General features: G+C 39.4%; 2 protein-coding genes across 8 annotated transcripts in view; both read right to left on the bottom strand.

The window, feature by feature from the left end:
* Nucleotides 1–10,920, bottom strand: part of klhl29 (kelch-like family member 29) — a 145,283-nt gene extending 134,363 nt beyond the window's left edge. For 2 of the 4 annotated variants that reach the window (XM_086019341.1, XM_086019339.1), the window contains exon 1: nucleotides 10,637–10,920. The gene's annotated coding sequence lies outside the window, so the exon portion shown is untranslated. Of the gene's footprint in view, nucleotides 1–2,537; nucleotides 2,660–10,636 lie in introns of those variants that run through there. The other 2 variants (XM_086019342.1, XM_086019340.1) reach the window with 1 other exon arrangement.
* Nucleotides 10,921–15,942: 5,022 nt separating this feature from the next.
* Nucleotides 15,943–18,785, bottom strand: part of trib2 (tribbles pseudokinase 2) — a 32,602-nt gene continuing 29,759 nt past the window's right edge. For 3 of the 4 annotated variants that reach the window (XM_086019343.1, XM_086019344.1, XM_086019345.1), the window contains one exon: nucleotides 15,943–17,926. In XM_086019343.1, the coding sequence (XP_085875469.1) occupies nucleotides 17,473–17,926 (454 nt within the window). In that variant the 3' untranslated portion in view covers nucleotides 15,943–17,472. The remainder of the gene's footprint in view (nucleotides 17,927–18,785) is intronic. The other variant, XM_086019346.1, reaches the window with a different exon arrangement.

The raw sequence follows: 18,785 nt of genomic DNA, 5'->3' as shown, positions 1-18,785 counted from the left end.
TTCAACTAGTGCGCTTGCATAAAACATATTCTTGAAAAAAAAATATTTGCGTTGACCTGCATGATCCTACGTGGTCCCCCCCCAGTAGCACTGATGAAAAATTGTGGCCCCCTCCATCATTTAAATTGCCCATCCCTGGTGTAAAACCAGTGGCATATAAATGACATTGTGATGAAAAACCATGACAGCATAGCTCAACATCACAGTGTAAAAACATGGCATAATGGTGCAAAACTACGTTGCGGTGTAGAAACACGCCATTCTGGTGTAAAAACAAGACACGCCGGTGTAAATGTGACACTTGGGGTGTGCCACAGTGCAAGTGGGAGCTCCCTCTGCTCGTCTCGAGGCTTGCCGGGATCACGAGCAAATTCCACATTCAGCCCCGAGAAGATCCTGAATAAAGCATCACTCAGTCACCGCGCACACATCTTACTGCTTGCTTAAAACTGACAATCCACTTTTTTTCTTTTTTTTTTTCCCCCAACACATATACTTCTACACCTACGCACGAATAAAACACAGACTCAAGCGTTCTCTCTTGGGGTTTTTCTGGGGAAAAATAAGCTACAATGCCAATAAGAAGCATTCGCAGCTCCAGTTTGACAGCGTGGAAAAAAAAATGAGGGTGGAATTTTTTTTTTTTTTTTTTTTTTTTAAGTGTTGTAAGAGTGTCGGAACGCCAGGATTTGCAGCTGGCTGAATATCGGCGGTGACAGTTTCCCGGCAAAACTTCTCCAAGTGTTAAAAGTGGAAGACTTAATAATAAGAGTGTGGAGGAAAGATGGCGGCTTTCGGGATGAAGTTGTATTTCTCTCGGCTGGGTCGTGATGATTGTGCGGGGGAAAAAAAAAAAAAGTACAAAAGTGCCTCCTGGCAAAATCCAACCCGAGGGGATCGTTGGAGGCTGCAAGAATACAGCTTCATTCAAAAAGAAGTAAGAAGAAAAAATGGAACTTGTTGCAAAAAGGACCTGAAAAATTATGAATTATTAAAAAAAAAGAAAATCCATGCTCTAGAACTTTTTTTCCCAGCAACTGTGAATGTGGAGAGATATATTTTATACCATAACATATGGGTGACATCATTATAAAAGATGTGCATTTACGCAATTACCTAATCCATTTTCCTTTTGTAAAAAGGAGAGAGTGAGGAAATCAAACAGAGGTGGGCATTCCGTCTGTGCTGACGGAAGGTCCGTCAATCCGTCACTGAGGGACACCCATTTTGCTGACAAATGACGGGATACTACAAAAAAAAAAAAAACAACACCTGACTATACACAGATGGAAGTGGGTTTTCGTTCATCAGTTTAATTGGCACTAACCGGGTCAGCACTGACGAACGTCCTCAGTCCGTCACTGATGCACACCCATTTCGCTGACGAAAACATGATGTTTGTGCACGGGGTTGACTACACTGGGGTTGCCTTGAGCGTAGAAGAGGAGGGACTCCTCCGAGATAAAAATACATAAATAAAATAAGAAAATTACATTAATAGTCAATTTCGTGTCCGAATGTGCACCCTTATCCCGTAACCTATTTCCTTTGTTGTACATATATTGAATTTAATATAATTCATTATTTCCGTGGTGTATAGTTACTGCATTGCTTTGATAATCGTACTTGCACCACATTGTTTTCCTGCTTGCAATGCATTGTGGTCTGACCTGTTAACCTGTTGAGTGAACTTCAATACTCACTCCTTTCCTTTAAGTGGCACTAATCATTTTGCCAATTATTTTTGTTTCACAAGCTACATCGAAATTGTTCAATTCCTCAAGAAATAAATAAATAAATAAATAAATAAATATATATATACACACACATACATACACACACACACACATTGCAGGCACGGGGGGATAACTCATCTTTGACCACCCAAAAAGTGCTGAAAGCTGGCTTGCTTTTTATATCGACATTTCGCACCTACTTTGGAGGTATTTGCAAATATGGGGACATACTGACGAAGTTACTTCCAATTTGAATGATGACGAAGAGAATAATACGATGCCAAAATCGGTTTCGCCTAATCGTGAATGGGGAGAGATGCAGGAGAGCTGTCCAGCCAAATTAGATAGCCATCCGTTGCCAGCGATGGTGTGGAAATCCGCTAGCCAAACAAACAACAGGCAGACGGGGGTCACAGTGCATACTAGATGGGGTTTATGGCAGTCGTAGTCTTTCCACATGCTTATCTCGACTCAAAATGTTTCTCATTTCTCTTACTTGCACCGGCACAGCTGCAACAGCGCTTCGCACACTCAGTCACATTTTTTGAATTCTTTAAAATGTCACAACTGCCTTAATACTTAGCATATTGGGTAAAAAATAAACGTTTTATTCCTATATTCGAACTCTTTTCGATGGTATTGGTCTTGGTCATTAAAAAAAAAAAAAAGAATTTTGTCCGTACCTAGTACCTGTATAAAGTCGCTAAGTACCACAACTACACTGCGACAAAACACGTAGTTGCCTTCAAATCTTCGACTGCAAATACCAAATGCTAAAACAACTAGTAATTCGATACTTACACTCGAAAAGACATTTTTCGGCACAGGAATTCCACCGAACGTCGCCATTTCCACGCTATTTTGGGCAAATCCGCAAGGGATTGGTAATATGTTTCAGCTGAGGCACCATGGACGCGGGCTCAAGCCGATGTGAATAAGAAAAATAAGAATATCTGACGGCCCTAAAATAGTGGTGGCGAACAGTTATAATATGTTTAATAAAGCAATTAAAAATAATATATATATATATATATATATATATATATATATATATATTTTTTTTTTTTTTTTTTTTTTTTTTTAAGCACTGTAATTTATTTTGTTGTCAGTATCGAGTAGAAGGTCGAAACTATGGCAAGTTGGCAACTACAGTGAAACAAAATAGGTGACTTTAAAACTTAAATTGAAGTAAAACAAACTTACATTCGAAAAAAACATTTTTTTCCTTACAGGAATTCCACCAAGCGTCACCATTTTGGGCAAATCCGCAGGAAATTGTCAGTAATATGTTTCGGCTGAGGCGCCATAGATCTTTGTTGTGCATTCAATTGAATAAAAAGAATAGTCATTCTATTCTGTTTTATGTACCTTTTACACAACAGCCTAACTTCAGTGGAATTGGGGTTTGTAAATGCGTGAAATTTACACAATAAACCGGCGAGAAGCATCACTGGTAAATAGAGAGACAAAAATCTTATCAAGCGGCAGAATTAAGGAGCCTGAGGGAAAGAAAAAAAAAAGTGTAGCCACCATGAAATGAGAGATGCTTCCATTAAGTGCGGGCATCATTAACAACCTCATTGACTTCTCCATATAGATGTATATTTTGCCTCCTCTATGCACGATAAACAAAACCTCAAGTAACAAAGTCGCTTAACTAACTTTAGCAGCTTGGACGGCCTTGCAGGGGGGCCATAAATCATCCACGTAATGTTACATCGACCCGAGCCGCCGCTGGACTGTGAAATATGCTGTGAAAAAAGGCGACTTTTAATCAGCGGAGGGCAATTAAGGCGGCGACGCAACTCGGATCCCGTGCCAATGTGGACGCGCCCCTTTTAATATTCCTCCTCCTGTCGGCCTCGAATATCCGATATCCCGCGTCCGCCCGGACACGTCGTAAAGTGTATGACCACATGTGGACGTCCGTAACGATCACTTTATCACGTGTGTGTGTGTTTAAAAAATGAGCAAGCCCTAACACTTCACAACTTTCCTCATCAAAGTTTAGCTATGAGTGTCTGAATATGAACAATAAAAATGGGAGACGGGAATAAGTAACCGTTTTGCAACGTAGACTCATCCGTTGCTCTAGTGTTTACCGTTCTTGAGCCAAAGCACTTGTTTTATATCAGAAAAATGTCACAGCACATCACCTTACAAAAATATCAGAACCACAGGATATTGTGTTCTGTGACATTTAAGACACCAAAGCTACCAAAAGCCCAAAGCCAGCAAAAAAAAAAAATTGTCTACACGTTTTTAATGTTCTTTAGTAATCAGCAGTAATGGGTTGGTAAAAAAATAAATAAATAATAATAATCAATGAATTAAAAAAAATCTGCCAATTTTTGTCAATTTTTCTCATTGATGTAAAGTGAAGCAAATACTAAAGTTTAATGTCATCAACTTGAAGTTATATATTCAACAGGTTTTACATTTAAATGTTTACACTTTTCACTTTTTAAAAAAAACGTTGGCCATTTGCTTATGTAAAAAAAACTATTATGTTAAAGGCTTGAAACATAAGTACATTTTACAATGTACTTCCTCACTTACATTTACACTCAAGTTGAACCTTATACTTTGTTTTTGGGTGCTTTTTGGTGCTTATTATTTACATGGTGCTTTCTAGCTCTCCCTGGTGTTAGTTGAGGCTGTCTAATAGAACATAAAAAGTGGCCCAGCATTGATATGCATATGCATAGATAAATGTTATTAATCCCATAAGGTAAAAATAAGATTAAATCACAGTTATAAACAAGTTACGAGCGAGGTTTTCATTTCGCGTTATCATCTCATTCGGCAGCCTTAAATCATTTGTCTACGGCGAAGGAATAAACACGTAAAAGCTTCTCTGGGCAACACGTCTCATTTGCATTTGTGGCTCTTGACTTAAGAGGATACATAAATCATATTTGCGCCAAGGTGTGCGTGCGCATTTCTAATCGCGTCTTATTTACAACCCGCTTGCCTTCGTCATGAAATATTGGCCGAGGCCCAGCCGAGCCGCCGCGCGCTCGGCTGTTGATGAATTAATGCTGGCGGTGGATTTTTGCCCGCGTAAATACCTGCAGCACAAAAGCATCGGGGTCATTAATTGTCCTTAGTGATTACTTCAAGTAGCGTGCGGCTGCTAATGACAAATCCAAACACGCTCTTCCTGAACCATCGCCTTCATTAGGACAAGCGATGCGGCGTTACATCGAAGGCTAGCTTTTCATCACGAGTGACAAGCATATGGCAGACAAGCGGTCCGAGGCTAGTGCAAGAAGCTTACGCCGCACTCGACGTCTTTTTTCCACGTTGCATTTTATCAAACACAACAAATGCGATGAAAAGGCAAAAATTAAAAAAAAATTAAAAATCGTAATACATGGTCAACCTGTTGTCTGCTTCAATTCAAAATGGCCAACTCCAGTTCAGTTTTGGGTTCTTGAGTCTGTTTCATTTTATGAAGCGGGCAAAGCGATGAATTATTACAATGAGACATCCGTGTCGTTCTGCAGGCAGGCTGCATTTTTTAAAACCTCGAGTAGAGCTTAAATAGTGCATGACATGAGGCGCAAAGTTGAAATAAGCGGCAACATCACACGGGAGGTTGCGTCCCGACATTGACGGCGAAGTGCCCGGCAGATAGACGTGTTTTCCCAACCGACCTGCCCGCGTGTGCGGCCGACCCGCTGTGTCATCATACGAGGCTAACAGGCTTAAGTGGCCCCCCCGCCGAGACTCTCCGGACCCCGTCCCTTCACCATCCACCCTCTCTGATGGCGCTTGACAAGCTTGGGCCTCAAAGCGGGACGCTCGCCCCCGAGAAACAAACCGTGTGAAGCTTGAGCAGGCATTGTGGAGATGATAATGATTTTAAACAGGCAGTGGAGAAGAATTTCTGCAAAACGCAGCCTTTAAATAAGAGAAGTGTTAATAATACATTTATGTAAGTGTATTCCATTTGCAGTAGTTTATGGTTTCACCACTTTGAAAAGGGATGATATATTCCAAACTAAACTGTGAACCCAAATAAGTTTTGCTGGGCATTTTCAAGCAGGGCTTCCTGAGACTTTTTTTGTGGGTCCACACATGATAGGCATGCCTACCAAATTTCATATTGCTAATTAAAATAGGCTTCAGGCGCTGAATTTGCAAACTCACTGGACATTTATACAGTGGCACTGAATGATTGGGGTCGTGAATACATTAAAGAAATGTTAATTGAATATAAACCCAGTCGGGCTGTGAGGTCTGCGGACTCAGGTTAATTAGTGGAAGTTTCAAAGCAAACACGGTGAAGCGGCATGTGGTTGTTCAGCTGCAGGCATGCTGAAGATGTAGATTAGGGGGTGAATCTTGGCTTGTCACAATGCCAACAAGTCGGGCAAGTTGAAGCACTTGAGTAAAAGTATGGGCATGTATAGTTTGAACAGAATACGCGTCACAGTTTATTCATATCGGAAAGCGCTGAAAAAGACTTCGCATCCCAGCCCTAAGGACCGCTAATTAGAAATGTTGTTCAGTGAGGGCTAGCATGGTACACTTTCACTTGCAGTCTTTTAAGCGCTCGCTATAACAACTTCACAAAATTCTACCAAACAGGAGCAAGTAAACGTTGCATTCAACTGCACTGCGATGTCGATTTAAAGTTGAATAATTGTTCGAACCTATTACAAATGAATCAACCTGAACAATCCTACAACCCAAAAAAAACTACAAAGAAAAAAAAAACACACATCCCCAATCCAATTGAAGCCATCAGTGTTGTCTGGCTTCTAAAAGGCTTTAATCAAGTTATTAGCAGGCGGTTCACGTCACGGCCAACCCGAGCCACTTCCATCCAACGCCACTAATCAACACAGGCCTGCATCGGACAATGCGTTGTGATCAATGATCGCCGCTAAAGCGATCACTGCACGGAGCAATTAGGCTAAGTGCAGGCGGGCGCTAAGTTGCTGGCTAAAAAGGTGCACACGTCGTTTTTTTCCCCTGACATTTCACTCAAGCCATCGCCACTTCAGCAGCATTATGTGTAAAAAGGGGGTGGGGGGGGAAATTGCTAATGCTAATGAAGTACTTAATCATTCTTTTACTTTGTTGAATTGCTTTTTTCGACTCTTACTTGTACAAAATCAATTGTTTCAATCATTAAAGCAATAGATCCAATCACAAAAGGACTAATGTTGAAGTATCGCACTTAATGTTTCACACTCGCTGAAGTGCAGTAAGAAATGACGCCCTTCACGACTCAAGAGGTGCCCAGTGAAGAAAATCACACGCATGATTTGGTTTCATTAAGCAGCGGAGCACAACAATGTAGTCATTTTATTTTTCAATGATATGCAGAGCATTTATTTTATCAGATCGTTTCACTTCCCTGTGCACTATATTTTGCTGTCATAATATGCACATACAGTACTTGATGCAAATACAATTTTTGCCTTTTTGTTTTTTTTTTTATCCAAAACTACTCTACGACCCAAAAAAGTTTCTTAGGGGTTTTCGGGTAGATTTAAAAAATGAAGAAAATACATGCTATAGATGGGTGGGGGGAAAAAAATGGAAAAAAGAAAGAAAAAAAAACAAGTTAAAAAAAAAAAAAAAGTTAAAAATCTATTTGAAAAAATACCATAAATAAATAAAATAAATAAATTCATAACCCAAAAAGTTAAATTTTGCTATATATATATATATATATATATATATATATATATATATATATATATATATAAAGGATTTTTTATCTTAAAGCTTAAAAAAGGTTAAAAATGAATTACTAGCAATATTATATTCACAAAAAGGCAATAAATATCTTAATTTAAATGTAGGTAAGAAATATGAATAATACCATTAATTATAAAAAATAAAGGTAAAAAAAAGTATAAAAGGCCAATCATTTTGCAAAAAAATTAATGTGTGTCTTATAAGTGATCTTTATAAAAGGCAACATTTTCGCTGCATCTCTTACAATGGATTATGCATTAAAAAGAATTGAAACATTTGTTAATATTTGCTGCGATGCAGAAGCAAACATGAGAATTGTGAACTCACACGCACATGAAATATACACACGGTCCATCTCACGCTTCCATGTTTTACGAGGCCCCCTGGCACCGCTTCACTTCTTTTATTTTTATCAAACCACAGCACATAACCTGAGGCCAAACCAGCGGCGACAATGCAAGAAAACGCATTAAGTTTCAGCACCACGTTGCGCACATTTTTTTACTAACCACAGCAGGATGCCCAGAATCATAACACTCAAAACAGACGTTTGTCCAATCAACGGAGTGCACTCTGATTATAACGAGGCAGCAAAATGTCAATAAATTGCTATTACATTGTAAAAACAGATGTGTGTCCTGGGAATCTTACATTAAAAAACAACACAAATCACAATCTTAACTCATTAACGCACGCCACTGTACGGTACCATTTGGTCTTGAGGCGAGTGAACACTTGAAACAAGAAAGCATAGGGTTTCTCTGTCCATATGTTAGCTAGCAGGCTATTTCTTGGTTCATTAAGAATGGCAGGAGGACACTACCAACTGCATTCAGCAGCAGGAGGAAGCTTCTATTGTTAGTAAGATGGGGGAAAAAAAATCCACAAAAACAAGCAAAATTAATCAGAGACAGATTTACTATTTACTATTTACTTTCCAGGTTCGTAAAACAATCGGAGTCAATGGTCGGGACCGTACCATTCGGGGTCTGCGGCAGTTGAATTGTAAATTAAACCAAAAAATAGAAACCATGAAAACAAGCAAACCTGAATCAAATCCATTGTTTGTCCATATTTAACCATATTTAAATTTACTGGTTTGCAAAATAATTGATTAGAGGGATAGGGCTCGATTGGACGAAACTGTACGATTAGCCTTCTGGGGTAGTTCCATTATATCTTAAACCACAAAAATAGCGAATACATTTCACAAATACAAAACTAACAATCGTAAAGGAAGTGTTTGTCTATATTTACTAGTAGCTATTGACTTCCTGGTTCGTAAACCAATAGGATTAAACAGACAAAGCTGTCCCATTCACGTTCTGGGGTGGTTCCAAATTGGCAAAATAGCAAACAAATCCCAGTTTTATCTCGATTTCCCTTCAGATTTTACACGGTTCTTTCATAGAGTTTCGCGTAAATCCATCCTCTCCGTACTTTCGTGCTTGGTGGAGGTAATAACGACAACACAAACGCTCTCGGGCGGACCGTATTGTAATTTACTGAGAAAAGCGACAACGGGGGCCATCGGCTAATGGGATAAATGTCTCCGGTTGGACCTCGAAATGAATTCCTCTGGCCAGGGCGAGTCCCTGTGCCGGCGTGATTCACACCAGATGAGGACGGATTATCCTCAGTGACAAAGAGGGAAGTAATGTACTGTACATACAGCAGAGGTGGCAAAACTACTAACACTCAAATTCAAAAGTAAAAATAAATTTGTATAGGGATTAGGAAATGGATAGTTTAGCACAAAGGAAAAAATGATCTGTACACAACATTTACATCAGGGATCAGATTTCATGTCCCATGTTGTTGTGTAAGAGCTAGTGAAAAAAAAAAAAAAACACCTTACATTGTCACTGTTGAGAATACCCAGAATGTCCAAATATGAACATTTTATATTTTTTCGCAAACCAATTCTATTTGGTCAGTCTCCACGCAATCAGTCTTTATTTATTTATGTATTTATTTATATATTTATTTAGCAAAATAACAAATGCAAAGTGTTAGGTTACATACAATTGAGTAATCCTTTTTTGTTAAAAATTGATCGGTTGTGCTTCGGTGCAGAAGAAGCCAGTCAGCCACGAAGGTAAGTGTGTGGAGATTCATTCACGCATGTTACACTTCTTAGTCAGTTCGTATTTATTCCATCACCCATGCCTGGAAGTCCCTTAAATAAGAGTTTGTTAAGATGATGAAAGCGAGATGTTAAAGGCTTTTCTTTTTATGTCATGATCATCTGCAAAGGTTGAAAAAAGGAACAGAACTATTTTGTGGAGTATCTAGTTTTCAAATAAATGTAAGCAGTTAATCAAAAAGTATTCAGAAAAGTCAATAAATGAAGTAGAGCTGAAAAATCTACTCCAGTACAGTGACATACAGTGCATGTCCGCGATGATGCGTCACCCAGCTCGTAAAAGCATCCGCAAAAAATAAGGGGGCGGCGTGGGTTGATAAATCATGCTAAATATGGAGGCCAGATTATGATAATACCATCACTGGAATCAACATGACGCCTAGTGCTGACTTGGCCGAGTCGAGCGGCGACTAAATATAGATGCAGTCATGAAGTGGCTCCACCTACACCTACAATACAAAACATGAATTATCGAATAATATGTTTACTATCGGGGTTAGAGGTCAAGTCCCTAATCTTGTAACCCTCTCGTGCAGCTATGGCATGAATATGATACAAAGCAGGCTAAACGCATTCAATAAACAGCACACAAATGAGCATTATTGTAGTGTTTTGGAAGTAGAATGTGTAAAAAAAATGAGATGTCCCTTCATTGTTTACATCAATTCAGCATTGTTACAATGCAACATGACCACTGTGCTTGGCCAATAACGGTAAATCCCCATTACGGTTAATCATTACTACTTGAAGATTAATTCAAAATGCAATAAAACACGGAGTTATTACAACTTCCATAAAATCCCATTAATGTATGTTCCAGCTGCATGCGAATAAAAAATATTATTATTATTACAAATAATAATAATAATAATAATAATAATAATAATAATATACACGTTGTTTTGTCATCAGCATCAGCGCCTGCGCACAACGTTTAAATCCATTCATTGATGTCATGACATGAAGTGTCAGACTCGCTGGTGGCCAACACAAGAGCACCGAGAGGCGGACGCGGGGCGGACGCGGGGCGGCTTACCTCCCGGGGCTGCTCGCTGCTCCGCTGGTCCTCGCTTCCTCGCCCCGGCCGACAAGCAGCACCAGCAGCGGCTCCGGTTCCGTTCCTCCGTCCGTCAGTCGGTCCGTCCTCCCTTCCGACGCGGTCCTTATCCGGCAAAGAAGACGGGCAGCTGGTGCATTGTTGTCCAAGTAGGCTCGGAGGAGGGTCGAGAAAAGGTGAATGCGTTCGTCCGTGTTGCGGGTCACAGACGGCGTGACGGAGATGCGCTGATGAAGACTGGAGGAAGACTAGTGGGACCGCGCGTAGAAGACACTTTACTCGGGATCAGGCGCCTCCCCTTTTTGTGCATGCGTACTCCGGCCACACATCGGCACGACAGCGCCTCCTGCAGCACACTCTGTGGAAGTGCAGAAGGGATGCCGATCAACTAGGCTTCATTTTATGTCCAATACTGTACTGTACCTCAAGATTTTTTTTCATTGAGTAAATTTGGGGATTCTGACAAAGTGATTTTTGATGATAATGATTACATTTTTTGATGATATTTCTTCATAAAATAAACATCTTTTCATGTTCAGTGTGGTACGCACGACATCGTGCAAACACAGTGACTAACTACTTGTCACCCGTTAAATAGGTCGACTGACTGTTTGAAGACACCGGTGTTGCTAATTGGACACATTGGTTGCAAACCTTTTGGGATGACAATATTTTGTAGGTGACATTGTGACTGTTATTTTGGACAATTTATTTTGTGTGCGCTGTGGTACAAAAAGTTCATGACACATGGCAGAATCAACCAGAATAAACCATCTATGTGCCACCTGTTATTTCCTAAGTGCAAAATAAAGCCCTCTATTTGAGGTGTGGTGTTTATTTATTCAAGTACTACTTCACCGGGCAATTGATTGGGGTACAGCTTCCATTCCAGTGGCGTTCACTATTTGAATAAACGTAATGTTCCCAAAACTTGGGTTATTGCTCTTCCTTGCTTTCATTCCGACTCAGGTTGTGATAGGATCCGATATTTAGAATTCAGGTGGCGGTGGAATCCAGACGGGACAGACAGTGTTTAGAAAGGCTTGGTCCTATCTGCAAGAGACTATAAATATCACGCTTGACTGCATGCAAATGATGGCACAGACACTCCAAAAAGGCTACTTCAGCTCCACACGCCCCATCCTGCAGGAAAATGTCACACTCCAACAGATAGTCAGCCTTCTTATCATCATTCTATTTTTCTCTCACTTCTCTGCAGCCATGTGCTTAATTGACTGGCAGAGGACACCATTATTCCCATTAGCAAAAAGTATCGACTTTTATATTGCAAAGGAGTGTGCAGTACAGTATGAGCTGTCTTGCCAGGAAATTGTTGGTCATTTTTTTTGGGGTGACAAGGTTTGGTTACAATTCTCGGCCACAATTAGGAGTGGGCATCTCTTCAATAGAAGCTGATTCCAAACATGGAATGCGATACATGGGATGAGATACGATTCAAGGATGGCTCATTTTAATATATATATATATATATATATATATATATATATATATATATATATATATATATATACATATACTGTATACATATATGCATACACACACACACGTACTGATATGTACAGTGTCTCTATTTAAAGTGGGACAATTCGATTCAAGGGACATCCATCTTTAAAATCAAAAACGATTTTCCGATTTAAACCATTTTTTGTGTCACACACCTAGTCACAATGTTTGGTTTCAGTTTAGTTTGTGACCTCTTTTGGGTCATAATGTTCTGCAACAATTTTTGATCACATGTTTTTGTCACATTTTTTGGGGTGAATTTTTGGTGAAATTATCTTGGTCACAATTTCGGTGACATTGCTTTGGTCACTGATTTCTAAAGCAGCAATCGGAACAATTTTGAGCCCTTCAGACTTTCGTGAAATTTCATCCGAAGGGCAGCTGACTGCTGCGGTCAAAGGTCCACTCTCACTTAGTCAAAGTACTTCCTGCTCATATCTCCTTCTGTGTTGTAGACAGGACAGATCAAGTAAGTGGGGGGGTCTCGCCGAAGCGGAATTACACTAAAAAAAAAAAAAGAAAACATTTATGCTGTCAGACAGTATGTCTGCCTTGATCCATTATCTCTGTCTGGAAATGAAACAGCATTGATTTACTCTGAACCCGCCGCCAATGAGCTTTTCTTTCTTTCTTGTTTTTTTTTTGAAGGTTAATTGCTTGCTACAATGCTTAGATTCTTCCTCTGAGGAAAGTAAGACTATTCATGCCATTTCTTAAAAAAACGGCTGTGGATTTACAGTGAAAGAATGAAAAGTCACAGTTGAGACATGTCCATGTTTTGAAGAAAGAGTCAGACCACTCGGTCTTGGCCTGTTTTAAATCGTAATCACATTCACGCCACTATCAAAGTAGCACTTGCTTGGCTTTTGTTTCACACAGACTGATTTAAAGTGCTTCGCTTTTGAAGAACTTTTTGAGATTTAGTGTGGCGATAAAAGATATTTTTTGTTTACATCTTCGGGTGACTTTTAATCACAATTTTTAAAGAAATTTTGGGGGGGGGGTCACAATTTTTCCAGACATTGGTGCTGGTTATTTCTTTCTGTCACCGCTTTAAGGGACTTTTTCCCGTCCAATTCCTTATTTACCATTTTTGGTTCATTTTTGGTCACAATTTTGGCTGACAAGTTTAAGGGGCAGGCTTTGGACTCATGTACAATTACTATTTTGTAATGTATTGTAATCTACATAATAATATTATTTGATTTTTTAATAACAATTGCAGACCTACACAATGTGGCTTGTGGGCATGTTACAGAATGCCCATTACATAAGATAACATTAATCAACATAACGTGACATGATGAGATGACACACATATGTATGAGGCCCTGGGGAGTTGGCATTACGTAATTAGGCGTGCGGTAATCATCAAACAATGTCACATGTCGCCTGCGGTCATATAAACATATATTGTATAACATAAAAATTGATGTCCACACAAGAGCGGTTGGTAGCGGGACGACGCCAATGAAACATTTTATTGCCACGTTAAGTCCTTGACAAACGAGCAGCATAAAAAGGAGCTTGTGGGTAAGCACAAAATCTGCTGTACAATAAAGCTCTTAGATAAGAAAAGTGCATCGGTTTAGAGCTGAATTTGTTGACAAGCGGTACAAAAAGCTTGCTTATTAAAGATTGATTTTGGTTGTACTGACTTGGTCACATTTTTTGGTGACTGTTTATTAGTGAGATTTTTCGTTGACATGTTTTTGTTCACAATTTTGGGTGATAGTCGTCAACAATTATTAGTTAAATATCTTAGCTGATCATTTTTTTGTTCATTTTGAACAGGTTTTGGTGATTTATTTCTTGCATTTTTTGTAGGTGATTTGGTGGTTTTCGGGTGATGATATTTTGTTAACAAGTTAGTGATATTTTTTGGTTTACAATTTATGTTGACATTTTTGGGACTTTTTCTGGTGACTTTTTCTGGGGATTTTTCTAGCACATTAGGTTTTCATAATAATAATAATAATGATAATATAAGATAATTTTGAACACTTTTCCTGGTATTTTTGTCTACATTTTCGGTGACATATTTCACTCAGTTTGTGGTTAAGTTTAGTGGCCATTTTTGTTCACAATCTCAGTGTTCTCACTGTACTATCCAGACTTGTAGCTGATGGCCCTCTAGTGTTGAAAGGTAATAACAGCAAAATTGGAAGAAAATATTGACCTTCTACAAAATGCCATGATAGTGAATAGTCACTGAATACATTATTAAATAATATACTTTCTGGATCCCCGACTGGACAATGTGGTGCACGTACACTTAAACTGAATGTGAAGTGCTTATTCACCATAATGCTTGGCGGACGTCCGTTATGGCGCAACGGCATAAACAACAGTGGCCATCTGTTGTGTTTTTTTGGCCAAGGGTTCCTTCCCTTGTGTGTGTGTTCAGATGAGCTGAATATTGCATATAGAATGCCTCCTTCCCTTCATACATCTGGTCAGCGCAGGATAAACGGTATAGAAAAAGGATAGATTTATTTTGGATGTGCACGTAAATAGTTTTATCGTTTGGCTTTTGAAAATATAATATTTGTCCATCTGGTACTTTAGCGAGATAAAATTATGAATTAAAGGGAAAAATGGGTTCAAAATTGTCCCAAAATAAGAAAATACATATTTCCTATCACACAAGTTTGAGTAAAATATGTGTTTTTTATCATAATAGTAATTAATCTAATTTGCTTAATAGGTGTAATTATTTTATAAAATATGTTTTGTTAAAATTTTAAATATGGATAGATAATTGTTTATACTGTTAGATTTTCGTGTTACTTTACTGTGAATTTCTAAGGCAAAATTAGCAGTACACCTTTTGTCCGCACGATGGAGATAGTGTTTTTTTAATAATAGCTGTCCAATGGAAAAACATGCACTGTACCTTCAAAGTTATAATTTTTTAATTACAGTATTATGATTATTGTATGGGGATGTATTTTGGTTGTTCTTATGTGATTAAGCGATTACAAAAGTGAAAAACATATTGAAAAAAAAAAGTTTCAGAAATGATTAGTCAATTATTAGTATATTGAAAAAAGTTTTTTGTCGACTTTACCCCATTTTATTTTGTCAAATGGTTGCATGAAATAAAATAATCTGGGTCCAGATGTTTAAAGGAGACTATACATCTACTTAACTCATTCACTGCCAGACATTTTAGACCCGGGTCACTGATAGTGTAGTGCTACACACGCCTGAGTTGTGTGCGGGCAGCGTGATCGGTTCCCGCTCAGTGACGGTGTATGTGTGTGTGCCCTGCGACTGGCTGGCGACCAGTTCGGGGTGTAGTCTGCCTTTCGCCCATCGTCAGCTCGGATAGGCTCTAACACCTCCCCGCGACCCTATACAGAATAAGCGGTGTGGAAGACGACACATTTTAGCCCCTCTTTTACCCTAACGTTTGAAAAAATATATAAATACATTCCTGGGATTGAATGGCTGGACTGTGAAAAGACAAATATTTCAATGGCCATTTTTTTTTTATGTAGCTTACGATGACTCGAATAAAAAGAATTAAAAATTCATTTAATTAAACAGTAACAAATAAATTAGAATTATAAGATTATATATAGATTTTGATTTAACACACACACATATATACATATGTATATATGTATACAGTACACATACTGCACATATATGCACACATACACATGTATAACTTATGATTCTGCTTTATCCATTCATCCCAATCTTGTGTTTACATAAAATACACGCTTGGAAAAAATATATAAGATGACAACCAATCGCAGGTCACAATTTTATTTACGGAATAATAAATTTGGACAAACACCAGAATCTTTTTTTTTTTTTAAACGATACAATCAGAACATCTGAGGCAGATATCCCACCATGCACCACAAAAAAAAAAAAAACGCTTCACTGTCACTCCTTTCTCCAGGACTAAACATTAGCACCAAATCAGCACCAACTTAAATCAAAAAGGAAGCTCCATCTACCAAAAAAAGATAAAATAAACAATCTGCTTTTTATTCGAGGGGAGATAGATTTTTGTAAAACTTTCCTGAAGCCGACACAGCCCAACTAGACTGGACCGGACCACCCCATTGCTCCTAGGCAAGCTTATAGCATTCTTGGGGCGCATGCCACTAATTCTTTTTTTTTCTTTTTTTTTTTTTTTTTTAAATTACAAATTCAAGTAACATTGAAAATACTGTCGCCGAGTGAAGAGGGAGAGTGGCGGCGGGAATACTGGCACACAAGATGGCTTCCGAGCGTGAGACAGTGTCCTGTGTCAAAAGAAAAACAAAACCCTGAAATGTAGTACTTTTTAAATATATAGATTTATACTTCTTTCTATATTTCTTTATAGATATATATATATATATATATATATAGCTGTTTGATTTAAATAAACGATGAGCTCTCGTTTTTCTAAAGACTTTAAATACAAAATTTTAAACTGTGGCCACACGCTAAGTGCACAACGCCGCAAAATGGCGGCAGAATTTTTTTTGTAACAGAAAGCTGTTGCTAGGCTTGCAAAATTCCGGAAATTTTCAGAGTTAGATTTAATGGGGATTTTTGGGAATAAACGGGAATACAGTGAAGCATATTCAAGGTTTGATATTCGTAAATACTCTGGGAATTCAACTGAATCAATTTGTCCTCTCTAGATCGCCTTACCTAGACGCAAGAGCAACTCAATAACTTCATTGCGCCATCTGGTTGTTTTAGTCAAAATGACGCAACACTATACCGAACACCCCCCCACCCAACGAAAAATGGGGTGGATTCCCAATTCATTACAAATTATTCCCATAAATTCACGTGAATACCCATGCAAAAAATCCAACTTTGAAAATTCCCAGGATTTTACAACCCAAATGTTCCAAATTTAAAATGGCGGGACAGTCATCAAGTGGACGCCACAGTATGATGTGGAAAACCATTCTAAAACAGAAAGCTGAGGAGAAACAATTATAATCTTTTTTTTTTTCTTTTCTAAATCCCAGTAATCTTGAGGAATCCAGTCATCGGTATATCCCTTCATGCTTGCCGTAGTGTCAGAAATGTGTCTACTTGTAACGAGCACCACATCAAACCAAAAAGAATTATTAAAAAAAAAAAAAGTTTCTTTAAAAGCACATGTTGCTACATTATTATTGGTGGGTCAGCTCCCAACGTTCATCATGCCAGGCTTTAAGTTTTTGTTGTTTTTTTTTTTCTGTGAAAATGCTGAGGGGCAAAAAAAAAGAAAAAAGAAAAAACATGGATGAACTACAGCTGTGGTCCGTTTGTGCTTGGGCGTGTGCTCAGCTGAACAAGTGCTCCTCTTCCATGTTCACCTCAGGTACCATCTGCTCCTGCTCCCCTCGGCCACCTGGGGAAGCGGCGGCGGCGGCGGCGAACCAGGGGTGCTGGAGGATCTCGCGCGAGGTGAGGCGCTCGGCGGGCTCGCGGCGCAAAATGGCGCGGATCAGGCACTTGGCCTTTGGCGTGAGCGTGTCGGGCACGCTGAAGTGGCCGCGGCGGATTTTGCTAAAGAGCGAGCCGGGCTCCACGTCGTGAAAGGGGTAGCGGCCCACCAGGATGGTGTAGAGCATGACGCCCAGGCTCCACACGTCGGCCGCCTTACCCGAGTAGCTGCCGCCGGCGTTGAGGATCTCGGGGCTGACGTAGGCCGGGCAGCCGTGTTTGTCGGACAGCGAGTCGTCGCCGCCCGCCAGCATGTACGTGTCCTCCAGGCTCTCCAGCTTCAGAGAGCTTCTTCACGACGCACCGGAGCACAACAACAACACGTGAGGACAATGCTCGGAAAATGACGCCATTTTGCCACCGTTTTATTGTAATATCGGAGAGAGGTAGAATGATGCCACTATAATACCACTATAAACACCGTACATATTTATAAACTATAATACAGTAGTCGCTAGTTTATCGCTGGGGTTACGTTCCAGAAGCCCCTCCCACAAAAGAAAAATCTGTTAAATAGCGACCATATATTTGTTTTAGTACTAAGACATATTGAAAAGCTTTATATGCAATAGCAATACAAAATATGCATATGAGGTGCAGTTACATTTGACCATGTGAGGTCAACATCCTAAAGTTCTACACCGTAGTATCATATTCGCTGTATATCGCTTCCTTGGCTTCTGTGGTCTTCATTTGCGTTTCTGAAGAGGCGATTTTATAGGATACGAAGGCTATGTAACGCTGCTCATTAAAAAAAATGTCGAAATGCGAGTAACAAAAGAAAGGAATTCACACCGTTCACGTGACCTCTGTGTGAAAGGGGCTGATAATTAAAGAGGCACAAGCGGAGTAATTAGGCTTGATGGGAAGTTCTTTTGAAGACGGGAGGAAGCGAGGCGAGTAATTCCTCAGGATTAACGCTGACATTTGCTCTCGCTTGGATAAAAAGACAAACGTGGCGGCACAACAAGGGGATTTTCCTTTGTTAAAAGTGGGAGGAGATAAGAGGAGCTGATTGTCTGCTCCCTAACTTCTCTCACAAAAAAAAAAAAACAGAACAGCTTGTGTTTGCTCTGTAAAGCTCACCGGAAGGAGCCGCTAGGAAACCCTGGAGTGCTGTTAAGTAACAAGAGCTTTTAAGCCAGATGAG

Source organism: Filicampus tigris, chromosome 20, assembly GCF_054856515.1.
Source record: "Filicampus tigris isolate MCC_2025a chromosome 20, RoL_Ftig_1.0, whole genome shotgun sequence".
Lineage (NCBI taxonomy): Eukaryota > Metazoa > Chordata > Actinopteri > Syngnathiformes > Syngnathidae > Filicampus > Filicampus tigris.
The sequence above is the reverse complement of the archived record's forward strand: the minus strand, read 5'-3'. Positions and strand labels throughout refer to the sequence as shown.